This window comes from Heteronotia binoei, chromosome 12 (genome assembly GCF_032191835.1).
Source record: "Heteronotia binoei isolate CCM8104 ecotype False Entrance Well chromosome 12, APGP_CSIRO_Hbin_v1, whole genome shotgun sequence".
Taxonomy (NCBI): Eukaryota; Metazoa; Chordata; class Lepidosauria; order Squamata; family Gekkonidae; genus Heteronotia; species Heteronotia binoei.
In genome coordinates, this window is record NC_083234.1 from 57066768 (window position 1) to 57092888 (window position 26121).

At 45.2% G+C, this 26121-nt stretch overlaps 1 protein-coding gene across 4 annotated transcripts in view; it reads left to right on the forward strand.

Annotated features, from left to right (window-relative positions):
- The window catches only part of PNPLA7 (patatin like phospholipase domain containing 7), a 97337-nt gene extending 72624 nt beyond the window's left edge, over nucleotides 1-24713 (forward strand). For 2 of the 4 annotated variants that reach the window (XM_060250678.1, XM_060250679.1), the window contains exons 25-35: nucleotides 2273-2391; nucleotides 7794-7950; nucleotides 13359-13475; nucleotides 15284-15353; nucleotides 17755-17871; nucleotides 20188-20336; nucleotides 20634-20786; nucleotides 21401-21511; nucleotides 21862-21946; nucleotides 22743-22846; nucleotides 23883-24713. In XM_060250678.1, the coding sequence (XP_060106661.1) occupies nucleotides 2273-2391; nucleotides 7794-7950; nucleotides 13359-13475; nucleotides 15284-15353; nucleotides 17755-17871; nucleotides 20188-20336; nucleotides 20634-20786; nucleotides 21401-21511; nucleotides 21862-21946; nucleotides 22743-22846; nucleotides 23883-23966 (1266 nt within the window). In that variant the 3' untranslated portion in view covers nucleotides 23967-24713. The remainder of the gene's footprint in view (nucleotides 1-2272; nucleotides 2392-7793; nucleotides 7951-13358; nucleotides 13476-15283; nucleotides 15354-17754; nucleotides 17872-20187; nucleotides 20337-20633; nucleotides 20787-21400; nucleotides 21512-21861; nucleotides 21947-22742; nucleotides 22847-23882) is intronic. The other 2 variants (XM_060250680.1, XM_060250681.1) reach the window with 1 other exon arrangement.
- The last annotated feature ends 1408 nt before the right edge of the window (nucleotides 24714-26121 follow it).

Consider the following 26121-nt stretch of genomic DNA (forward strand, 5'->3'; position numbering starts at 1 on the left):
CCAAAGTCAGACTTGTGGCCTACCAATAAGACCCAAGGTGTCAACGAATAAGTGCTTGAGATGCAGTGTGGCAACCACTGGCATGATGTGGCATTGCCTGGGCTAGGAGCCTAGGGATCAGCAGGGATGAGCATTCCTAATCTGTGCCTGAGTGATAGTTTGCTCAGTCTGATGAGCCACGGCAAAGCCAGTAGCTTTATGGAACCCAGTTGGCTGTTTGGTGTCACCTGACACTTGCTGAGCTGGGAGCAGCAGTGTCACCCTCTGACCATCCTCGGTAATGCTGCTTGCAGTGTAGCAAAGAACAGGCAACAGTTCCCTCCGGAGAGCTCCTGCGCAGCGTGAAGAGTAGCAGCACCTGGGACTTGTTGCCGAAGTCCCTGGATCAAGAATTCTTGATGTATACATTCTATATTGTCCGGATGCATCTAGGTGGATTAGGTGTTTTCTCTGCACTATAGCCACTGTTGCCAATCACAGCACAGCACAGTCTCTATGGACGTGTGCCATCTTAAGGGTTGAGCTAAAGGTGTTTCCTGCAGGTGTTCCAGTCACAACCCCTGGCAGTGGGGACAGCAAAAAGGGTTAAATCATTCTGTGTAATTTCAGTTTTGTCCCTCCCTTCTCTCCGTCTTCTACAGGCAATCCTTGCCTTCTCATGTTTCCTCAAAATAGGCAGCAGTATGAAGCACTGAGTTGCAATTCAGCTTCCCTGGAGCCTATGACAGTTGCATGATAGACTGTTTTGTGCACCTGGGTGTTCCTTCCTCCTCAGGTAGCTGATAAGCATGTCCTTGGGGGAATGTTGTTTTCTTCATACTTCCCAGTTCTTCCCACCCTAGGGTGGCTTTCATCATATCATAAATGATTACACCATGTGAGAGGACAAACCTCAATTCCCCTGTTCTGTTGTCCTGTTTTCTGTGGTCTTACTTTCTCAGAAATTGTCTGTCCTTTTCTGAATATAAACTAGTTCCTTTATGCATCCTGGCTGGCCCGTCTGACCATAACAGCTATATGATGTTTTTAATTATTAGAATGGTTTTCATAATGCTTGCTCTGAGTTCTTATTATTGCTGGGATATGGAGGGAGAACAAATAGAGGAAGGAAGTTGGAAACAGTGAGAACTGGTGTGTAGTGCTGTGAGTGAGACCCCACTCCCAAATGTTACTTCTTCTAAAAGCTTGCTAGGTTGCCTTGGGCAAGCCAGTATTCACTTGAGATATGGGACGAGTAATCCAAGGGAGGTGGATTTGCATCTAGAAGCTTCTAAATTCAATTATTCCCTGCTATCAAGTGTTTGGAAAGACTTTTCCTGCTCCAGACCCTGGAGATCAGCTGCCAGTCAAATAAACAGTATTGAGCTTAGATGAACCAGTGTCAGAAGGCAGCATCAGATGTACAGATATGCTTATACATAAGCTGGTCAGTTGCATTTGCCACAGGTCTTATCAGCAACTTCAGAAGTTCAGTCCCAGCCTAACCTACAGAGTTGTTTTAGGAGCTGAAGGTATGTATGTGAGGTTTCTTGCTCTAAAGCAAAGACAAAAATCTCTTGACTAGATTTCACATGATGGGCACACACTGGGCTAGAGCTAGTGTGAATTATTCAGCATAAGTCACCAAATAACCCTTATGAAGAGAAAAGGCTAAACTGTTGAACTCTTCCTGCTTCAAAGAGAGAAAAGGCAGTTGTGTCATAGAGAAAATGAACTGCATCTCTCACAGTTTCTCAAACCAAAACATCCAGGAGTGAAACTGAGGATCATCTAGCTTTTAAAATTAATGCAGAGTGAGAGGCCCCACCTACAGTCAGTTCTACGGAGCAGCAGAAAGCGTAAGTGACTTTATAAGGAGAGGTCTGGGAGAAGCAGAGTCAAGATGGCCAAACATTTCATTAACCTATATCACCTCATATTCAGAGAGGGTGTACCTCTGTCTACCAGACTTTAGGAGTTAAGGTGGGATAGATTTTGTCATTATGATTTGATTTTGAATCTTCCCGAAGCATTTTGTGGCCATTGTTGGTATGCGGAATGGTGGGCAAGATGGACCCTGCTGGCTCAACCCACTATATTTGAAGTTGTTCTCCTCTTTCACACAACCTGGTTGATATCTGGGCAGGATAAGCTTTGGGTCCTATTTTGTTTCAGAGTCTGGGCAGTAAATTGCTTATTCCCCTGAGGCTTGGGGGTCCTGGTGTATTGCAATATATCAGTTGATGTTGGTCTTGACTAGTCATGAAGGCATCTCCTCCTTTCTCATCTGCAGAAAGAACTGTATGAGCGTGTGTTTCAGAAGCCTCCAGACAGACATTCTGACTTTTCCCGACTGGCTCGCGTCTTGACTGGGAACGCAGTCGCTTTAGTGCTTGGAGGAGGAGGTGCACGGTAAGACCAGCCACATCCTTAGGCATACATTTACGCTTAAAGTTTGGGCATATCAGATGCTACTCAACCCTAAAATTGACACAAGGAAGACAACAGAGGTGGGAGGGGAGGCAGAGAGCAATAGAAGAAGAATCTGTTTTCATTCCAGTAACATGAGCTTTGTAGGGAAGGAGTGCTAAGAGGTTATGCCAAGGGCTTCGTGGGAAAGGTAGGTTTAGAGGAGGGATTGGAAGGAAGCAATGTACAGATGGTATCAAACTGTGACCTTGAGAGCCAAGCAATTCCAGGTGCAAAGGGCAGAAGGAAGGAAGGGTGGAATCATCTGAGGGGGCAGGAGACCTCTGGATGCTTTAGGGGGACTGAATGAAGAATCCTAGATCCTTGACAGAGATGTATCAAAGGAGAAGGCCACAGAGAGTCCTGACAATGAGGACGTGGAGTTTTTGTAGAATCTAGTAGCAGGTGGGAAGCCAACATAAGGATTTAAGGATGGTTGTCACATAGGATGATTGGAGGTAAGTGGCAGATAGAAGTGAGGGTGCCAATGCATATGGTAGTGGAAGACCAAAAGAAAGGAGGTTGCAGCAGTCAGCGTAAGAGCTGAGCCTCAAATCTGTCTCTGTGGCACTAAAAAGTATCCCAGCTGTTTATCTTTGTGCAAATGCAGAGCGTCTTGCAGGCACCCAAAATAATTTCAGGCAGCTTTCTTCAAGAAAAGGCTTGAAGGCAAATTCCCAACACTCGCATTTCTGAAAAGTGCTTTCTTTGCTCTCCAGCCCTCCTCCTCTTCAGCCTTTTGATCACTACAGCACAGAGGTAGCATTTTTTCCCTCCTTAGATCCTTTGGTAGCTGTTCAAGTTCAGGATCATTTAAGGGTCTGTTCTGAGCGCTTGTAAATGTCACCCCTTTTTGTCCTTGGAATTGTTGCATTTGCAGAGGTGTGGGGAGGAGAGGTGGAAAGAAGAGTGGCCGCGTACAGCGTAATCGCAACGAACCTTTAAATTTTCTTGTCTCCTGCACTTTTGCATGGGTAATTAGTTCCTTGATGCTTGGCTGCCAGCCCCTCCATGATTGTTCCAGGGTTTGGGAGAAATGCCATAAGTGAATTCGCCCACACTTTGTTCCAGCCCAAGGGAGTTTTAATGCCTCCCCTCCTTTTGTTAACATTCTAAATACCACACTTGCTCTCCTTTTGCTTGAAGCTGACAAGGGGAGAAAGCGAGCAGCTCCTTGGAGTCAGTAGGAGGAACTGGAGTGAGGGGGGGAGCAGTCCAGAAACCACTCAGGAGAACTTGAGAATTACAAACTCCACGGGTATGGTGAATCTCTGTAATTGGGAAAGGCCTTCCCTGGGCACCACTTAACCCTGCGTCCTAGAGGTTTTACTTTAGTCTTTCAACTTGTATATTCTCACAACTGTCCTGTGAGGTAGGCATGCACACAAAAGCTTACATTCTGAATAAAAGTTTGTTGGTCTTAAAGGTGATACTTGACTCCTGCTTTGTTCTGCTGCTTCAGACCAACACGGCTGCCCACCTGGATCTATCCGCATGGTGTGCTTCATGCCTGCCGTCTTCCTCTCCTCCACCGCGTGCACACAAGTCTCCTCAGAGAACAGTGCATGACTGCAGTGTTAATTCAAACATACATGAAATGTCTTCATAACAAAGTAAAATATTCAAAGACATACTTTCAAGAGAAACTTCCCCTACCCCAAAAAAATACCAAAAAGAGAAGCAGAAGGATGGAGGTCTGTAGCACAGATAATCAGAGAAATGGTGATAAAACAGAGCCAGGGAATTCCCTCATTACACCATAATAACTAATAGAGAAACTACTTCAACTGTAGCATCTTAAACTTGCTTAGCAGAAACAAAGCTTTGTGTCACCCATTTTCCTCTCATTCATTCATTATTACTCTTTGTTGCTCCTGTTACTGACATGTGCATTGTGTATTCCGTGTGTGCTTTTCTTTCTCCATTTTCTCTCCTCCGCTTATGTTGCTTAGGTGAAAGGTCATGTGCCCTGCAGACAACAGATAAATAGAATTTTATATCGCTTTACAGAGCAGCAAAGTGAAAAGAAGGTCCCTGCCCCAAGGAGGGTAAATGGGGAAAGAATGTGCATTCAGTTCTGTACATTTGGGCTTAAGTTAAAGTAAGCGATGAGGGAACTATACATAGCATATAATGCTTTATTACTAATATTATAGTAATAATAATACATTATAAAGATCTTAATTCACACAGTGCATTTTCCTGCTTTTAGAAAACAAATTCTGCAGATGGTGTCCACAGGATTTTGTATACTCTGCCCTATTAAACTATGCATCACAAAGAACAGAATTTTAGACATGTAAAAATTGTGTATATTTGCCTTAATTTCCCTTTTTCGTAATTCTGTAATTTAAAAATATTGCCCATAATTCCAGGTTTTCTAATTGTGTGCCAAAGTCCCACTCCAGACAGCTGGAGATATTTGGCTTCTGAGATTCCACCAGGCATCATGCACGCACTTCCAAGCACAACCATATGGGTTTTTCTTTTGTAGACGGAAGTGGAATTTCTCAAGGAAGCTGCGTTCAATAGGCAATACCATGGTCTGTGCTTCTGAGGAATTGCAATCTGCATCCAACCTTGACTGTCATTTCCTTTATTTCAGAAGGCTCAGAACTCTGGAGCAGTGTTCCCTTTAAGCTGAGTTAGTGTGAGCTAGCTCATAGATTTTTAGCCTCCAGCTCACACATTTTTGTCTTAGCTCAGGAAAGATGACCCCAGAGCACAATAATTGATGCAGTAGCTCACAACTTTAATCCCAGTAGCTCACAACTTTAATGCTAGTAGCTCACAAAGTAGAATTTTTGCTCAGAAGACTCTGCATCTTAGAGGGATCATTGCTCTGGAGTCTACACTATGCTAAGTTTTGACATCTGTCACTACTGCCAAGGAAGGGTGATGAGGCTGATATTCCCAGGGACAGGGCCTTTTCCCTTTTTAATCTGCCTGAGCAGCAGTTTTTGCCTTTTGGATGATGACAGTCACTTAGCATTAATGGTGAGCGACTGTTTTGTGCAGGCTCTCTCCTTGGATTGTAGCCAGAGGCAAGCAAAAACTCTACTGCTCAAAACCAGCATTGTGTTCCAGAAATGGGGATATGCTAGGCGTCTCAGGTAACAATTAGGTTGCAAGTGTCTTTCCTTGGGTTGTTTTCTCCCTTTTACTTCCAACCAGCCACTTCATGGTAATTATCTTTTTGCAATTTGTCATGACAGACAAGAGAACAGAACCTGTGCGTGCACTCTTTCTGTCTCTCTCCCCCCTCTATATTATCCCCCCTCCCTTCCACCTCTCCATCCTTTTGGTGTAAAAAATGCAACAGTTCCAACAGATACCACACTCAAATTACAGCGTTTCGCATTCACAGAACAGCCATCGAGAGAAGGGAGGGGGTTTCAATAGCTATCCAAGCACACTCCGGCATAGCTCTTTTGTTCACAAAGCTATGAGAGGGGGATGAAAAGAACAGTGACACCTGAATACATCTTGGCCAGAGCTTCAGCTTGCATTTGTCTTACACATCAGCCTATGAGGGCCACAGGCTGTCCCACTGTAGTCCCTGGCTGGAGTCTTAATTCTTCCTCAGATTAGATCCTACTGTATTGACCAGGCATGCACAGAAAGTCGAGTCTCACATACCTATGTGCTGACCCCTGGCCAATCCAGAGCATCTGTACTCCCTGCTGATTGCCCGATGGCCTGAAGAAGGTTCCAGGAACCTCCACAGTTCCAGATAGCTCATGTAGCTGGAAGCCAGCCTCAAGTCCTGCAGTTCCTGGCTCAAGCCTCAGAGTCCTTGGTGTGAGCCAGGGGAAAGCAGGGAGCTGTGTTACATGGAAGAGCCAGGAAATACGATTGCCCTTCAGAAATGGTAAAGGGAGGTTTAATTCCCCAGCAGAGCAGAAAGATATTAGGCCCCTGAGAGGCTCAGGTGCCACTGAACCTAGACAATATTGCCTGCAAGGGAGGAAATGGCTTTTCCCTCATCCTTTTAGAAGGCTATGGACAATACAGATATTGCTGCTGACCTGTGGCAGTCAAGGTAGGTTTGGATAGAAATCTTTGCATGGGTATGTGTGTGACTAGTTCCATGAGGAAAGGGTGTGTTGTGTGAGTATAGTAACATTTCAGGCCTTCCTTTATTCAGGTTATTTTTTTTCTTGTCAAGTCGCAGCCAACTTATGGTGATCCCCTAGGATTTTCAAAGCGAGGGACAATCAGAGGCGGTTTGCCATTGCCTGCCTCTACATGGCAGCCCTGGACTTCCTTGACAGACTTCTGTCCAAGTCCTAACTAGACTTGACACTGCTTAGCTTCTGGGATCTGATGAGATCAGGCTAGCTTGGGCCATCCAGGTCAGGGCCTTCCATGGTAGTACTAGAAAAGGGGGAGGGAGATATGGAAAGAGGAACAGAGAGAACAAAGAAAGAATGGGGGCTTGGTCCCACTGATGGACCTCCTGATGGCACTTGGGGGTTTTGACCACTGTTAGACTGTGTTAGACTGGATGGGCCATTGGCCTGATCCAACATGGCTTCTCTTGTGTTCTTACGTCAACTTTCAGTTGGGACAGGAGCCTTCCCAGCTGTGGAAACTCCACCCTAATCTTTCATAAGGGGGCCATTGACAGATTTATGTTGCTGCTGAGACTAAAGTTGAAGGAATTTTAGAATGAGAGAGTCTGGGTGCTTTATCTCAAGGCTTGAGTGAATCCAGGACAACACAAGGCTCAGTCACAGTTCAACTCTCTTAATGACTTTCAGTGCTTAAGAGAAGGTAGCAAAGCAGAGCTGCAGCTTGTGCAGTGTCTTTTTTCTCTTACTGCTAACCGACTGCAGCCAAGTCTCTGTGGATGTCACAGGAGTACAGGCACAAGCTGCAGGATATGCCATTGCTGCAGAATTCAGCTTCCTGTGAATCCCAGTTCTCATTTTTTAAAGCAAGTTTCTATTCCCTGTAAGTATATGTGCTTGGGAATTTGTGGGCAATGCTTGCTGAAATCCCAGAAACCAGAGGAGTTGTTAAATCCTATTTCCAGTGACCATGTGAGCTGGGCTTCCATGACCCATGTATTGCTTCTCGTAATGCGGCAGCAGGACTATAAATTAGGCACACAAAAAATCTGTACAAATATACTCTGTTTGCATAATATACGCAGGCTACAGAACTGCCCTTATTTCAATGCAAATTAGTTGGAATGTGGCATTTTCTCTCCTGACTACATAGGAGTTTGTGCTGCTTTTGAAGGCTGCAGTTTGGGTTTTTTTCTTCCATCAACCATGCCTTTTTTCCAAGTATGCTTTTATTTGCTTTCTTCCCCCTTCTACCCTCTCACTCTGCCCTAGGGGATGTTCCCAAGTGGGCGTTATCAGGGCCCTGAACGAAGCCGGCATCCCAGTTGACATGATCGGCGGCACCTCCATCGGCGCCTTCATGGGTGCCCTGTATGCTGAAGAGCGCAGCTACACCCAAATGAGGATCAAAGCCAGGCAGTGGGCAATGGTAAGGGGATTTCCATTTCAGCTGTCTTTCAGAGGTCTGAAAGAGCCAGCTTGGCTCAGATGATGGTTGAGCTTTTGTGCTTGCTTCCTCAGTTGGTAGGGATGTCACCAGGACATTCAGACATCTTTGCACTTTCCCAAATCTCTTGAGCAAGGGAGAGCTCTTGAGCAAGGGAGAGCTACTGAGGCCTTAAATAAGCTTCTGCTTCGCGGCACAGAGCAGACTCTGGTCAGGCCTGGGGTAGTGGAGCGACAGCTCCCCAAGGGAGCCTTTCCTTATTCCTCACTTGGCATGCCAGCTGTCCCGTTGTGCATCAAATGGAAACCTTGTGTTTTTATGACAGCATCTGTTTGCCAAACCTCCCGCAGCAGAACAATCCTTCCCCAGGGCTGTTTGCTCTGGCAGACTCCAGCAACATCACGATATTTTGTTTTAGGCAGCTGCCACTTACTGCTGCCGCTTTCCAAGTTATGGCAAAATAACTAGAAAATCTCTTAGGGGACTGGCTTGCAAGCAGTATGCCAGTATAGCATTTGGAAATGGACACATATTTCAGTACCTTGAGAGTGTCAGCTGCCAGTTTCCGTGTTTGAAGTAAACAGTTTTTATTTATAAAGACAGGGAGAGAAGATGTGCTGTTGGTACCTGTGGCACTTTACAGGAGACAGGCTCCTTCCCCCAAGAACTTGAGCTTTGATTTGGTTGGGGGTGAAGACCTACCGCATTACAGTAAATTCAGGCCATGCCTAGAGGCATCTCGGAAGCTGAAGCAGTGGGGGCAGGGTTCCATTGGGTTTCCAGTGATCTATGGGATGGAGCTTCAGAGCTCTGCATACCAGTGGGCTTCAGCGTATGACTCTAGTGCCAAATGTGGCTCAATACAAAACCAAATACAGCTCTTTTAAAAAGAGAGTGCAGTCTTTAAGGTATATTGGAGGGGTAAATGAGGAGCTAGAATGCCCACTCAGTGATGGGAATGGCAGACAGAGATTTTTGTCAGACTAAAGAGCTACTGAGAGACTCTTTGCACTACATCCAAGTGCAAACCGTGCACAGATTTATGCCATTGTGCTAAAGCAACTGCTGCACAGGGTGTCCCTGTGTATATTAATGACTTCTTGTGAGATCTCACTTGTGTCCTGATGAAGGACCAGTGTTTGGGCTGCAGAAACCTTACAGCTTATTCATCATCATAGCAATTATCAGTAACGTTAAGTTAAATAGTTTCACTTATGCAAATAGGCCTTCTTCTACTGGCTCTTTGTTGATCTTTTGCTCTCACTTTGATGTTCTTGGGTTCTTAAATTGTCAGTGGTGGTAGTTTTCTGGGTTAGTGGAATCATGTATGCAATATGTGCAAATATGTAGTTTTCCTTGCATTTTGAGGCTGCAAATCTGGCTTGTTCGGTAGCACTGTAAGGAGAGAAATATCCTGCTGTATGGATACCAAAGTTAGCTTGCTAATAAAGAGAGCTGTGGAATTCTCTGCCGCAAGATGTAGTGACAGCCAGTAGCTTAGATGGCTGTAGAAGAGGATTAAATAAATTCATGGGAGAACCATCTATCAATGGTTGTTAAACTTGATGGTTGAATGGCACTTTGCTGTTCAAAGGGAAGGCATGCTTTAGATGCTGGTTGCTGTGGGGAAACAGCAAGGAAAGGTTTGGGTGCCTCTTCAGCTTATAGGCCTTCGAGGGGCATCTTGTTAGCTGTTGTGGGGAACAGGATGCTGGAGAAGAGGGACCTTTGTTCTGATCCAACAGAGCTGCTCTTGAGTACTCCAGCAGAGTCCCAATAAATAGGCCCCAAAAGAAACCATGCCTGTAGAGGGCAAAAGAAAAGACTACAGTAGCACCTTAAAGACTAACAAAATTTGTGGCAGTGTATGAGCTTTCATGTGTCACTGTTCACTTTTTCAGAGGGGCAAAGTTCACACACATGATCATGGAAATATATCTCTGTGTTTTCTACTTTTGCTACACTTCTCTATAACTTTCTTCTCTCTCCTTCCATGTGCTGTCATACTGTGAATAGAACTGACTGGCTGAGGTAATTCAGGGTCTCTCTTAAAAAGCTCCCAAGAAGCAGCAATTCCCTTGGGAAGAAAGGAAAATACATATTTGCTAAGAATATGTTGTGCTTCCCGCCCCCCTTTTCTTTCCCTCATCTCCTTATAAACATTGCTTTTTGAGTTGCCAGAACACCCAGTTTGTATGTGAAACTGCATTCACTGCCTCAGAAACTAAGCAGTAATTCCACTGAAGCGTATATTTGACGTATGGCTCTGGCAAACGTACCATTTGATGGATCTTTTTGTCTCTGAGAAGCGTTTCCCCCTTTTGATGTATCATGTGAAAGAGAATTAGTTTCATGGGGATTTCCAAGATGGACTGTCAGGCATAGAGCTTAATTGAGAAAAAAGAGGTCTGCAGAGGAACTGTGACTCTCTCCATCATTGCCTTGCTCTTGTTGCCTGATGGGTCATATCTGAATTGGGATTGGTCAAGCCAAGAGTGGTGCGGGGTTCTTTCCATTACGGAAAAATGATGAATGTGCGAAATATCTGTGAGTCCTGCAGCATGGCACCCACTTTCAGCAATTCAGCTATAACAAATCTGCCGTGTACTGAGTCAGACCATTGTTCTCTCTCTCCCACACCACTCTGGGCAGCAGTAGCCTTTGGGATCTTAGGGAAAGGTCTTCCCCAATACCGGACCTGTCAGGGATTAGACCTGGGACCTTTTGCATATGAAGCAGCTCTGCCACTGAACCATGCTCTTTCCAAATGAAAGAGAGGAGAGCAATGTAGTGGGCTCCCCTCAGCCTCTCCTGTGGAGGGAGAAGGATGACATCCATCTTCTTTGGAGCTAGCTGTGTGGGTGTTCCTCTCTCTACCCCATAATGCATTCCATCTTCTCTTGCAAGTGGAGGATGCTGTGGGGGGGGGGGGGGAGGTGGAAAGCAGCTGAGGTCTTCTTGTGCCTTGATTTTACATCTGGTGTTTTAAAAAAAGAGTTGAATTAGCTGTTCTTTTTTTTTTTCTTCTGGTAAGAGGTACTTCCAGGTGTCCACGTGGCAATTTGTGTTGTAGTGACACTGGCAAAAACTACTTCTGCAGGGCCAGTGTTGATTTCATGGCTTAATGTTTCCAAGGCAGCTAACACAAAAAGACTGTGTCTCTGGGCTGGGGGTTATGCCCTCCTTGCTTTTTCTGTAGTTGACCTGCTCCAGAAATGGGAAGGACCAGGGCAGCAAATGGCAAGGGTCTTGCTCTTAGCAAAGCTGGAACTGAGCAGTGCGCCGATGGTTGCTCCACTTTACAATTGCAGCAGAAGCTTTAGTGTACCAGCCCAAGTGTCAATGCAAGCTACGTGACAGCACTAGGAACTGAAAGACAGCCCATGCCTGACTTTTATTTTGGGTGTGTGGCTTGGGTTCCTTTGGAACATAGGACACCTAGCACTGCTGTGAAAAGGTCTGGCTGCAGAAAGGGGGCTGTGAGCCAGAGAACAGCCTGGCCTTGGGTTGCCCCTTTGTCTTGGCCTGTCTCCTGCCTCTGCTAAAGAGCTCCCACCTGTTTCCCCCTCACTAAAAGGAGATGAGAAATGACTGCAGGTCAGAAAGGCTTTTAGGTATTTTTAGCTGTTAACCTCTTGCTCTTTGTGTGTCAGGGGAAGCGACAGAAACCAGGTCACTGGGATTACCAAATAACAAATGGAAGGCCTTTGTGAATCTCTGTTTTCAGGCCATGCCTGTCATTCCCATGTTCATCCACCAGCCACATGTGCTTAGGACTAGAAAAACAGAATGCTCTGGCTGGATGAGCTAGGCTGAAATGTTTGCTAAGCTGTGAGAGCAGAATCACAACTTTCCTTGCTTGTAGCTGTGGAATGGAGTTTAAATTCCAGGGTCAATAGAACTGAGTTGCTTTGGCTTCTGTGACATTTAAAGCAACTAGCATTCCAGGTGCAGCTCAAATCGTGGTCCGTCTCTTGGTTTGTTGAGTACATAATAAAGTTATCATGTAGCAGTAAAAACTTCACAAGCAGGGCCTGCTAGTGTGTGAACAGTATAATGTCATTTACTAGGAAGTGGGCAGCAAAGATACTCCCGCAAAAGCATGCGATCCCCCTCCCCCATGGAACTTGATAGTGGGTATTTGCTTTTGGGATTGTGTTTAAGGTGGCCATGCAATGACACATAGATGAAATAGCAGTGATTTCCTGCTGCCAGGGGCATGTTATGTGAAAAAATATCACTTTAATTCTGTATCAAGCACGGTGTGAGTATCACTGTAATAAAAATAACAGAAGTATTGCGAACGTTCTGGAAAGTCATTCGAGAAATATTGGGGAAATGCTCCCATATTTTTATTTAAACTAATTATTCCCTTCCCAGTTCTCCCATGTGGAATGAAAATGAGAGAGAGAAATGAATAACTCCCAGGTGATCAGTGGTGCACAGGTCTTTAAATGTTAAAGCATGTGGTTTCCTATGATGCAGACCTGGTATCCAGTGGCCAAGGGGTACCCCCAGGGAAATAGCCTTTTAAATCTATATATCTAATTCCCAACATGACCTCTCTGTGCAGGTATCTAAATCTGTAGGTTGGAGGTATGTGAAGGGTTCGCTTTGCCTGGTGTGGGAAGGAGGTGTCTCAGCCAAGCTGGGATGCACCCCAAACCTTGCCCAGTGCCTGAGATGAAGGTGCAGCATTCCTCTGGATCTCCCTGCAGCTGCTTCTTTCTCCTCCACTGCTGCTGGTCAGCCTAGGCCTGCTCCTCCAGCAGTGACAGTGAGCAACGGCTCAGTGTGAGGTGCTGCTGGGGGGCCAGGTGGCCCAGGACAGAGGGGGTGGGAGAGAAAAGAAAGGGAGGGAGGGATGCCAGAGGGAGCCTGCGTAGACTCCCAGGGGAAGGGGGAGGGAAAAGCAAAGGGGATAATTTCCCCATGCAAGTTTCTTGCAAGTCTCCCACTTGTGTTAATTTAGTTTCCTGTGGGAGGTAGACCTTGCCATCTCTCCAATTTGGAGGCCCAAGGAAATAATAGTCCTTTAAACATTAAAAGAGTAGCATTACCAGTCAACTGTAGGGCATGCTTCCTCCTTGCAAGCCATTCCTGCCTTCCCAACAGGATTCCCAATTCTGATATTACCAGGAGTGGTAATATTGAACTAAGGAATTGCATTGGGGAGATTGCACTTGTATTGGATACTGCCATCCCATCCAGTATCCAAAATATCAGTCTTTTCATCAGCTTGGCAGTTTCCATTTGCACACTCTTAGTTGTTGCTGCTTCTTTCAAAATCATCATGCTAAATTAGATCAAGGGGAAGACAGTTTTCCCTGGATTTTCAGGATTCAATACCCCCATTACTGAAACATCTCTTCTTGTTCTTCTTTTCAAAGAATATGAATTCAGTGTTTAAAACAGTCTTAGATCTGACTTACCCAATCACCTCCATGTTCTCTGGAGCCTCATTCAATAACGGCATCAGCAATATCTTCAAAGACAAACAGATTGAGGTAAGAGACTGGCTTTGCTGCATATTTTATGAACAGTAACACTGGAACAGCAGTCTGCAATATCCTCAGGAGCTGCTGGGCTGGCATGTCGGGTGGAGGAGACCAATGGCTGTTTGCACACTGTGTAGCTTATTGGAATGCATGGAGTTTATGGTCAGAACTTCAGGCTCTTTGCTAAGGTGGTGAGTTACCCAGGGGTGGCCAAACTTGCTTACGGTAAGAGCAACACAGAATAAACATCAGATGTTTGAGAGCCGCAAGACATGAACATCAGATGTTTGAGAGCCGTAGGGAAAGAAGGAAGGCAGGCAAATAGATGGGGGAGGGAGAAGCGAGGGAGGTAGAGGTGTAAAGAAAGCAACTTTAACTTCAAATGCATTCTCTAAGCTGCCAGCTGACTTGGCTTGGAGAAGTGATTTAAAGAGACAAATGCCTTCTCCAAGCTGGCCAACAAGGCACTGGGGGCATTGAGAGCCACACAATATTTGTGAAAGAGCCACAGTTTGGCCACCCCTGAGTTAACTTAAGGTGGTGAGGGATATCCTGGAGATTCTAGATTGGCTAGCAAATGAACCCTGTATTTGTAGGAGTGTCTTTGGAAGCTAGTCTGGTTAGTTAATGCAGTACGTAGTTTATCTGCAGAGAGGTTATCCACAAAAGCAAACATTGGCCTAAGTCATTCCTGCCTTGCAGTTTTTATCACAGGGATGACTTGAGTGTTCAGATTGATGTTTTGTTTTAAAAAAATGCCCCTTCAGGTAAGTAATCTCCATTTTCAAAGAGTTCCTGCTACAGATTTGGTGTACATAAGAGAAACCATGTTGGATCAGACTAATAGCCCATCCAGTCCAACACTCTGTGTCACACAATGGCCACAAAAAAACCCAGGTGCCATCAGGAGGTCCACCAGTGGGGCCAGGACACTAGAAGCCCTCCCACTGTTCCCCCCCACCCCAGGCACCAAGAACACAGGGTGTGCTGTGTTGCTTCTTAACCTGTCTTGATCCATTGTGTTCTGCAAGAAAAACAAAACACCCTGTGACAGCATATTTCAGCTTCAAGGACAAATTGCATATGCAGTGATGTACATTCCGGATTTAAGTTGTTTCAGTCCAGATTGGAGGGGGTTTGTTGTTTATATATAATCCCACTCTGACCTTAATGCTCCTTAAAATATATTTTTCTTTTAACTTGATTGTTGCTTAGAGAACTTTGGGGCTACAGATATTTTGAACTGCGAGCATGCTCATCTTCATGAGCGTCTTGGCTTAATTTAAGACTGTTTTAGGCCCATCTTCTCCACCAAAAATCCTTCCTCATGGACCCCCGTTATCAGTTCTTTGTGCCTCATGAAAACTTTACCGCTTAGATTTGCGTTTAAAAGTGGCAGGGTGCAGAAATTTGATTTGATCCAGATAACAGAATAGTTGTTTTTTGTGAGTTAAAACTGGAGTGCTCTGCTCCTACACCTAAAGAGATTTACTTTCAGACTATGACAAACTAATGACTATCCACCCTCAGTGCAGCCCATTGCCTGTGTTTTCTGCATAACTTTGATTGACAGAGGGCAGGCCCAGAGTACCGACCTGTACAGCAATGGACAGCTTCCTCTGAGGGCAGGTAAAGCTGCTTCTTCTCTGCAGTAACAGCCCAGTTATGCCCAGTGAAAATGCAACATTGTAGCCTGTCCTCAGCAAAGGCCATTTGTGTTCTCTCCTCCTTGTCCAGTAAATCATACAGAGATGCAGCAGGCAATCTCCTCTGTGGATTGGCTGTTTTAATTAAGTCCTTTTTTTTTTTTACTGCAGGACCTCTGGATTCCTTATTTCACCATCACAACAGATATCACAGCCTCAGCAATGAGGGTCCACACAGATGGTAAGCAGATCTGGGTTCCCAAGCCAAGGGCAGCCGAAGCTCGGTGGGCCTTGCTCCTAAAGAGATGGCAAGATGTGTACAATATTTTTTTAAGCTGTAGCAACTATGGCCATTCTATATCACAACACTGCATTTGTTTCAAGGTCTCCTTGGTTGTATTTGACATGGCCTGTGCCTGGTCATTCAAGCTGTGACCTGATCATTCAAGCTTGCACTATGGATTCTGAGAGCTGCTGCTGTCCCTGCCGCAGCCCTGTAAGGGACATTAGAGGGTTAAACCAGCCACTTGAGGAACCTGCATTTCAACAAGAGTAGGACTGCTTTGGAAATGTGCTCTGATAGGTGCAGGTTGCTTCCTCTTATTGCTCTCTTGATGATTCATGACTTTGCAGATTATGATGTTCTGAGCCGTGCTGTTCTTTGCCTCTGAAGGTGGCAGTGTTTGCAATGACCAGTAGTCTAAACACTGGTTTTTACAGGGTGTGTTAAAGCTAAATAGGGCTGAAAAGGCTTTATAACTAGGTTAATAAAACAAAAGTCTAATAGCACTTTAAAGGCCAGCAACATTCATTTCATTATGAGCTTCCATTAGACTGAGTTTGCATCTTCAGATTAGTGTAGGGAAGAGTGTACTGGGGAGAGTCTTACGGGGAAAATTACAGTCTGATCTCTGCATATCTGAGGGTATGAGCTGTGACTCACAAAATCTCATACTGAAATAAATGTTGCTAGTCCTTAAGGTACCACTGGGCTTTTGCTATTGTTACTGCAACAGACTAAAACGGGGTGGTCAAACTTGCTTAATGTAAGAGCCGCATAGAATAAACATCAGATGTTTGAAAGCTGCAAGACATGAGTGTCAGATGTTTGAGAGCCGGAAAGCAGATAGATGATAGGAGGGAGGGAGAGATGGAAAGAAAGCAACTTTAACTTTATATGTGTTCTCCAAGCTGCTGACTTGCTTGGCTTGGAGAAGTGGTTTAAAGAGACAAATGCCTTCTCCAAGTCGGCCAGTGGAGTGGTGGGGGCTTCAAGAGCCACACAATATGTGTAAAAGAGCCACATGTAACTAGCTAATCAGATTTTCAGAAGTCCCATCTGGTTCAGAGTGTCAGATGTAAGTTCAAATCCTACTCGCTATGAAGCTCACTGGGTGATCTTGGGCCAGTCGCTTGCTCTCAGTGTAAGCAACCTTGCATGATTGTTGTGAGAGGAAAACAATATATGCCTCCCTAATCTTCTTAGAGAAAGAGCAGGATCAAAATGTAATAAATAGTTGGATTCATCATCATAAAAACTGTGTGTGGGGGATCTTTGGTTGTTTTTTAAAAAATATATCATGAAACAGCTGCAGGGAAAAAATACATCTGAGCTCCACAGGCCTGAAACAGCTATTAAAATGCTTAACAGTCTGGACTTGTAATTAACTAATTAGGGCTTTTTGGACTGCTTTATTCCCTCTGGCTCCAGTCAGGTTACAGTGGGCATGCATTACCCTTAATACTTATGATTAGACACACACAATATTTCCTGCTTTTCTTCAGCCCCAGCATAGGCTGCTGCAAAAAATATATATATTTAAGGGGTTGCTTTGTTTCAGAAAGATGAGCCTGGGCTCAGGGCAGACCTGGGCTCACAGGCACATTTTTTTTTGCAGATAAAAATTGCACACCTGGACCCCCCTACTCTCCACTCCAGATATTCAGACTTGAGCTGTCAGGAGATGCATTTTGAGATGGGCCTCACAGAATGAATTTCAGGGAGCAAGTCTTGGGTATCACCATGTTCTGTGGGGAACAAAGCCAATCCACTTGTGCTGATTAAACCACTCTGCTTTTAATGGTTATAAATTCCCTCATTGTGCATCTCTGAATAGAAGTCATTGAGCTGGCTCAGAGAATGGTGGATTGCTGGCCAAAGCATTTCCATTGGATGCTATTTGGCTGCTTGCTAGCCATACCAGAGGGTAAAGGAGATGGTGCAGGAGGAAAGGGAGATTGATACTTGGAACTGAGAAGCCATTGCTAGTTCTCTCAATTTGCTAGAATATCCAGTGCTTGGCCTTCCCCAACTACAAAACAACTCCTTCCCCAACAAATATCATTCATGGTGTCACACAAGCTCAGGTTCGCATTCAGTGCAAGAAACATGAGCCTCCTTCCCTCAAGGAACTTGGTTCATGAGGCTTTATTACCTTTTGTACTAACGACAATCCTGTAATGCAGGTTTGACACAGAGCTGTGGCTCAAGTCTTCACAGCGGTGTGCGGATTTAAACTTGGATCCCACCACTGTATTCCTTCATCTCCAAGTAATTGGAGGGGGGTGCAGATTAAAATAGCTTTGTTGCTGGTTTTTTCTATCAGTGAGAGACCAGGTCTTCTTTCTGTTTTTGTCTGTAGGCTGCCTTTGGAGGTATGTCCGGGCCAGCATGTCCCTCTCCGGTTACTTGCCCCCTCTTTGTGATCCAAAAGACGGGCATCTCCTGATGGATGGGGGTTACATCAACAATCTTCCAGGTGCTGTTGCCACTGCCCATTGACCCTGCCATTTTGCTTCCAATTTATGGATGGATTTTGCTTCAAGCCTAGGGACCTGCTTTCTGTCCATTCAATGCTATGAAGTGGCAGGGAAGTCTTGGGGGGAAGGGCCAGGGAGAAGAGAGACCAGGCCCGCACAGAGGTTGAGGTTTTATATGGTGTAAGTAGAATAAATTGACAGTTGCTAGGCAGAGGGCAGAGTGCTGCTTCTGTATTCCAATCTTGTTGGCAAATAGACTTTAGACTCTTTTTGTGAGGGTGGGTGGGGGTGCCTCTGCAAAGGGCATGGTGCTGTCTAGAAGCTGTCCATTTATCTGCTATAGAGAAAGGAAGACAGGGGTGAAGAAGCGCTGCCCTCTCCCTTGGACATCTGAAGCTTACTGAGTCAGACTCACTGTTCCACATAGCTCAGTGTTAGTTTACTCTGCCTGGAAGTATCTCTTCCTTTCTCTATCTTAAATTCTTTACTTGAGTTGTCAGGGATCCAACCTGGGACCTTCTGACATGCAAGGCAGGTGCTGTATCACTGAACCATGGATGCTCTGATTCACGTGGCTGCATCATAGGCTCTTGTACCATGCTTTGGGCCTCATGCCTCTTTAAGCTTCCAGAGTCCTGATTAATGCCATGCCCTGTGTCCTTTGCAGAGATGACTGGGGTGGGATGGAGAGACTGGGACACATCCACCACTGTTCACCACCATCCCAGTCGCAAACTCTGTGGAAGCAAGCTCACAGCCATGGGCATTGTTTGAGGGAGTCATCTTTTGTCCTCCCGTTTCAGCTAATGTGACTATTTTCATTTTTGCAAACGCACTGGTTCTGAATGTTATGATATCCTGGAAGCTTTCAATCTCTCAACACTGAGTTGGCGGCTGAGGACCTCCTGTGCATTGTAAGATACTCTGGCACACACACAGTCTGTTCACACAGGGCTGTGGCCAGGACTACTGGACCACATGGTTGCTCCATGTGAGTCAAGAATGTACTTAAAACACACTAAATGCTCTTTATTTTGATTGGCCAGTCCAAGGAAAGATCAGGGCTGCCATTCAGGGAGGCTAGTTGAGGACCCTTTAGAGAAGGGCTGTGGTTCAGTGCTAGAGCACCTTCTTTGCATTCAGAAGGTGCCAAGTTCACTCCAATGCAACTCTAGTTAAAGGATCTCAAGTAACAGGTTTGAAAGAGACTGTTTTGTGCCTGAGATTCCTGCAGCAGCTAGTCCTTGAATTAGTGCTGAGTTAGGGCTGACTGTATAAGACAGTTTTGTATGTTCCTGTGTTTAGAGGAGGGAGGCAGACTCGGAGCTAAACACAGTAGAACTGGGCATAACTGAGTTGTACTTGGGATGTCTGTGGCTTCAAATCAATGTTTCAGTGAGAGATGCTTCACCTGTAGTATGATGCTCCTGCAAAATGGCAATGTTGGTACTCATGTAACTTCCTTAACTTGCATTCTGCACCCATGCAAGACAGTGTAAACGATGCATACAGAAAATCCCAGGTGTGCTTTCAGAAGGTGCCAAGTTCAATCCCTGGTATCTACTGTTGAAAGATCTTGGATAATCAGTGTTACAGAAGACCTTTTTCTGCTAGAAATCCTGAAAAACCGCTGTCAGCTGGTGGAGACAAAAACTGGGCTAGATGAATCAGGGGTCTGACAGTATGAGACAGCTTCATATGTTCATCTAAAAACCTTCTGAAGAACCACAGACTTTCCTGGAATGTAGTTGGGGAAACTACTCATAAACAGATAGGCTGACATACCAGGTTGCATACTTTGCTGTGTTCACCTTATGTGGATAATATTGCTGTAGTTAAGGGGATATCATTAACAAATGTTCTTAAAAATGTATTGCTGTTTTAAACCCATTTAATCTTGAATGTATCCCACAGCACTCCTTTACACCTTGCTAAAGTTTAAATATTTTCTCCTCTCTTTCCCCCGCATTGATATCTGAAATGGCTCTTTCTCACAGCTGCTTTTCACTTTCCTCTTACCTTCTCACACTTGCCTCCCTAGGGGACACTGAGTCACTGCTTTTCTGTGAAAGGCCTTTCTGTTTAAGAGATACTTTTCATGTTTTGGTTTAAAAGCAACTTCTGGGAACAGAGGAGGGGATATAAATTACCTAATTCCGCTGAGACTGAACAAATGTGTACAAGAGGTAAAATGACCCTCTTTGGCATACTGCCCACAGATGTCTAGCTTGGAAAAAATATAGTAGAGATGTTGCCAAACAGATGGGTCATGGGGAAGGGTAGCAGGAAATGACTCTCCCTTGTCATCCCAACAGCGGATGTCGCAAGGTCCATGGGTGCGAAAGTGGTTATTGCCATTGACGTGGGGAGTAGGGATGAGACGAACCTCACCAATTATGGCGATGCCCTCTCTGGCTGGTGGCTGCTATGGAAACGGTGGAACCCCCTTGTGGAGAAAGTGAAGGTATTCCTAGAGTTTTCAAACAAGATGACTCATAATGACTACTAGCCTGGTTACCTGAGACAAGCAGAGCATTGTTTCCAGGGAACCAGGAGATTTATTTATTTGGAAGCTGGTAAACATACAATGCTCACAAAACTACAGGTCCCATATTTCTTTGCATAGAGGAGGCGACAGCACTTCTGCTGAACCATTTTATATATTAGTGATGCAATTCTGCTTGGATTTGGCATTGTGCAATCTTCTGCTTCCTCACAAAAAAAGACCGTCACAACGACTCTCCCCTTCCATATTCGATAGGTGCCGAACATGGCCGAGATCCAGACCCGACTTGCCTATGTGTGCTGTGTACGGCAGCTGGAGATGGTCAAGAACAGTGACTACTGCGAGTACATTCGGCCACCTATTGACCGCTACGGCACCCTGGACTTCGGGAAGTTCAACGAAATCTGTGTCAGTTGAGCAGGGAGTGTGTTGGGGGAAGGAGAAGCTGATAGGGCAGGGGAGTGAAGATGTTAAGTGGGGTTGTTGACTTGGAAGCCTCAAATTATCCATACCAGGACAATTTGCTAAGCTAAATTATCCAAACCAGGACAATTTGTTGCTAAAAGGACACCCTAGGACCTCTCTGGTGGAAATGGTGTATTGTGGACTGGACTGAGTACAGAAAAATAGGCAATGTAGTACTGGGAGCCAAGCTCCTGCATTCATTATAAATATTAATAGCATGGGGGCAGTGTCCTAGGCATTTCAGAATACAGAGAGATGGCTGAATAAGGTTTTAGTGCTCTTCTCCCCTCCCACAATTAGCAGAGACAGGATAAATGATGCAAAATAAGAGCACCCATGTACAGTTTTTCAAATGGCCTAAATTCATGCAGGTTTCAGAATTTGGATATCTTAGCACAAAAATCTAATCTGTGTGTGTGAGTTACACACCACTCCAATTGAGGAGGATCAGCATTCCAATACTGTGGGGAGAGGGAGATGCATGTCTGTCACATGATCTGGCCATGGCACATGATCCCAGTTCAGCTGTCATGACTGACAATTCAATGTCCTTCCAGGAAGTGGGTTATCAGCATGGAAAGACAGTCTTTAACGTCTGGTGCAGGAGTGGTGTCCTGGACAAGATGCTGAAGGACAGGCAGGAGCTTTGTCAAACCAAACCCACAGCTGTGAGTATCTCGGGGGTGGGATAAGACAAGGCTCTGTTTGTTGCTGCTTTTTAGTCTCCTGCATGAGATAAATTTGCAAAAGCGGCAAACAGCAGCATCTTGGTTTTTGCTCCAATGGTCTTATTTGCTAGGTGGTGGCATCTTGGCTAATGTAGACCTCCTGTGATCCTCCTCTCCCAACCCTCCACATTTCTTCTGTTGCCTCAATGGTCAACTGAATATTCTTCTAATGTTCCACTGTGAGCTGCATTTTCCACCATGAGGCTGAGTTCTAGTGTTGAGCGGGGGAATATAACCATGTGAAGCAGCCCTTGCAGTAACCACACAACTGTCATTGTCTTTCCATCCAGATTGTGTCCTGTCCCACAACCTCTTTCACAGATCTGGCAGAAATAGTATCCAGAATTGAGCCAGTCAAGGCTGCTGTTGTGGATGGTGAGCTTACCTTCTCTGACGCAAGCTTCTAAAACTCTCATGATCCATTTTGGTATGGTTTTTTTTGGCAGGGTGGTGTCGGAGGTGAAAAAGTGGCAGAGATGAAACTTTAGATGCCTGAAAAGGTGGAAACTTCAATTGTTTAATGGTGTCCATCTCCAGATCCTTCTAAGGAAGTGCTTAGAATCTGGGCTTTATTGTCAGCAGCTGGAGGCCAGCAGACACTGCTGTCCACAGTCCCATGTAGCTTTAATACATCATCCATTTGTGTTGAGTGTTTTAATTCTTGTAAACCACACAGATAGCCAGCCATGGCTAAAATGTGGGATATAATTAAAAGCAAAGTTCCCAGACTGATTTTGCACAAAGCTTGTTCCGGGTGGAGAGCTTTTTTGCTCCTGGGGCTTTTCTCCGTTTTCGCACAAGTTGCCCCGGAGCTGCAAGTTGGCGTGGCATTCTTCCACAGCAAGCAGGATCCTCTTCCAAGTGGTTTCTGTTTGCCCTGGGAGAACAGCGCACCAACTCGCAGCTCCAGGGCAACTTGTGTGAAAATGGAGAGAAGCACCAGGATCAAAAGGACTCTCCACTCGGAACAAGCCCTAGTGTGAAATCGGTCCCAGTCTTCAAGCAGCCCCATTGTCCCCTGCCAAAGTCATGATGATTTCTTCAAATGCCTAAAATGCCATTCTGTGGAACCAGTTGTAAGATGAATCTTCTAGGCTTTGTTAGATGCTGCTAGCTCCCCTCATGTTGTTGCTACCTTGGAACAGTTTCTCCCTCTTCCTTTCGTGTTTAGATGAATCTGACTATCAGACAGAGTATGAAGAGGAGGTTCTCGGCAGCCACAAAGACGATTATGTCAACTTTGCAAGCAACCAGACTGAAGAGGACTCTGACTCCGTAAGATAACAACTGATGGGTGTGCGCAGAGCTAGATGATGGCCACAGCTTAGTCTTCAAAAGAAACTTGATGCCTTACGGTCTCATTGGAAGCCATGTCTTGGTTCTCAGTAACAAGATGAAAGTGTTATGCATGTTCTTGGGGTCACTCTCTGTTCCATTGCTTCCCAGGGTACTGGAGTGAACTCTGGAAATGGGCTCTGGGGCCAAGTCCTGAAGGTTTCTGCTCAAACTAAAGACATTTTCTAGTCTTTCCACCTGTAAAGCAGGTGAAATCTCCACAGCTACAAGGTGGCAGAGGATGGATCTAGTTGGCTGTCCTATGGTCTAAGGGTGGGTGGCTTCAGTGTTCTGCATAGCTCCTTGTCCACTTGACTCTGTTTCTGCTACTCATTGGGGGAGAGTGGGGAGAAGAAGTGATTGGATTTATATCCCGCTGTTCACTACCCAAAGGAGTTTCAGAGCAGCTTACAATGTGTAGCAGAAACAGAATTACAAAACAGGCATGACAAGCAAATATTTACAGTTTTCAGAACAGCTTTTGGGAATTTTTAAAGTTGCAACTGCAGTGCCAGGGTGGGAACCACTTGAGTTTTTTCAGGCAGAGCAGGATAGAGAAATACATAACATTTTCTCGGGAATTCTGAGAGTTCACCAAGCACCTTTCACATGCTTTTAAGCTCCAAGTTTCATGACCCTAAGCATCAGAAATCTATATGTGCATTTGTTTTTAAATTGCAGTGGGAGAGTTCTGGTTGCTGGATTTTGCACAGTCCAATCACAGAAGAACAGGAGAGAACACAATTTTATTTGTACACTTTCTTTTACTTATTGCATTAGTCTATATGGATATAATTAGTACCCTTAGTGCCTTTGTAGAGTACAAAATGACAGGTTGCTGCTCCACGGAGCTTATACTTTTGCTTGAAGCAGTTACCTTATCAGCATAGAGCATGAGCTGAACAAGGCACCTGAAAGTCACTTACAGGCCCTCACATGCCTGGCTGAACAGATCCTCTTCTCTTCTTGCCCCCAGCAGGACCATGAAGTCCAACTACGGAAGCGTGTCAGCATCGCCAGCCAGGATAGCCAGGCGAGCAGTGTGTCAGAGCTGAGCTAATATGACGTGGGATTCTTGAGCAGTGGAGGCCCCGCCACATGCTCTCTTCTCGCCATTACAAACGTGCCTGGTTGAGAGATGGCTGTGTCATTTCCTTTCTTGCCGAAGGGCCAATACTCAACCGCCTTCCTTTTGGGGGCATAGCTGCATGTGGCCTGGGGGGAACTGGCCCATGGGGATTCAAATGGGTGTGTGTGTGTGGGGGGGTGGGATTTATGACTGTCATTTTGTTCCATGAACAAGAGAACGGCAGGAGGTGGGTGGGCCAGGGAGGCTGAGACGGACTGTGTCTGCAGCCTAATAGACTCCCCTCTCTTTGAAGGAGGCCCAGCTTTCAGCACTCTTAAACTTTTGTTTAGTTCTCCTGCTGGCATCTGCAACAGAGAAGGAGAGGTACAGCTGGCAGTTAGCCGATCAGTAACACGTAAATGAATCAGGATGTTCCTTACTTGCTTCCGACACAGTGTAATAACGAAGCCATCTGTTGGGAGCCATCTCAGTTGGCAGCTGCAGCTACCTCCCCTGGGATCAGTTGAAGTGCCTTCGCTGGGAATCACTTCCTGCTCTCTGCTGCAGGCCGGCAAAGAGCAGCCCAGTTCCTTTGTGCCTTTCCAAAACTGCCCTAGGTGCCTTGCCTGGTCTGATGCTTGCTTCCTTCCTGCTTCAGCCAACCCTTGGAAGATGCCTTACGACTGAGTCTGTCTCTGTTCTGAACATCTAAAATTAAAAAAAGAATCAGTAACCAAATCACTTTGTTCCGTTAACAAAAACTGTCTGTTTCCCCAACCCACCCTACCATCACCTCTGTTTGTGCTCAGAGCAGTGAACTGTGTTGTGTGAGGGAGGAGGAGGAAATTGGACTGTGTGTTTTATTTTGGGTATTAATAACCTCACTTTCTTCTAAAAAAGAAATTTTCACAGTGGCTTACAAATTTTAAAATCACTATATGACTAATAGAAACAATAAAGTAGAAATCCGTACAAAATTCTGCACAAGGTCCAATACAAGTAGTAATAAAACCATCGAGATGTATGGCACTTAAAAAATTTGGGAAAGAGAATCAGTCCCTTAAACAATGCTAGATATTTGTGTTAATAAGTACATGCAAACAAAAGCACCCCGAGATTGCCAGATATGCCTAAATTGCAGATGAGGGCCAAGCCAGGGAAGAGAGACCTTGTAAATTCATGGTAGAGACAAGATTTTGGCTTCAACTTCCTGGTTCATCCTCTCCACCAATATCTCACGCTGGTGAGTGTCCTCTTTAACACCACTTTAACATGGCTGTAATATATCTCAGTGAACCCATCTCAGCCAGTCAGGAAGTGAGTGGAGGTTTGCTTCTTTCCTGATATAAAGAACAGCTGTTTTTTTGCTGACTCTTAATGTTCCTTTGTTGTCAGAGAATCTGCTGTTCAAGTAGATGAGCAGGACAGAGTAGCAAACAGTTCTCTCACGCAGCTTGATGAAACTGGACACGGAATGTCAAAATCATTCTGCTGGCAGGCAAGGAACACTGTGGTGAGTTTCACAGAGAAAAAGATGTAAGCAATGTGTAGGCACTGGATTCCTGGAGATGCAATTCAAATGTGGCATTTCTGTCATCTTTCAAATAAGCAGATGGATGAGTTGGGACAAGCCCCACGCTGGTCTCTAAGTGTGGATTGATTTTGCTCATGCTCTGAGTCTGATTTGCCATAATTGGAAAAGGAAAGTTCTTCAAAAAGCTGAAAGTGACAGGGGTGGGAGAGGGGGGAGGAAATGTTTTTCACATAGCTGGTAAAACAGGCCCAACCAAAAATCAGTGCTGCAGTTCAGGTGCTTGTTTAGAAGGCCCTCTCCCTGGACTCCAGAAGAGGCAAAGTTGTACAAATGGAGAACCTGCTCAAGCCATCTCGGATCTTGGTGTTCTGTGCTAAATGAGAACTGTGGCTTTGTGCCTTTTGCCCACCTGGAGTCCTTGGCAAACACCTGACCTTGACAGCTTGTATAGTCCGCCCTGCCAACATTTACAGAACTTTTGATTGGCCTTGATTTTACCACAGAAGAAGAATGGGAGAAAAGATGTCTTGGGGACAGGAAATGGGAACAGCCCAGTTGGTTGCAGGCTTACGGTGATAAATACTTGCAGTCTGCTAGTATATGTGCCTGATG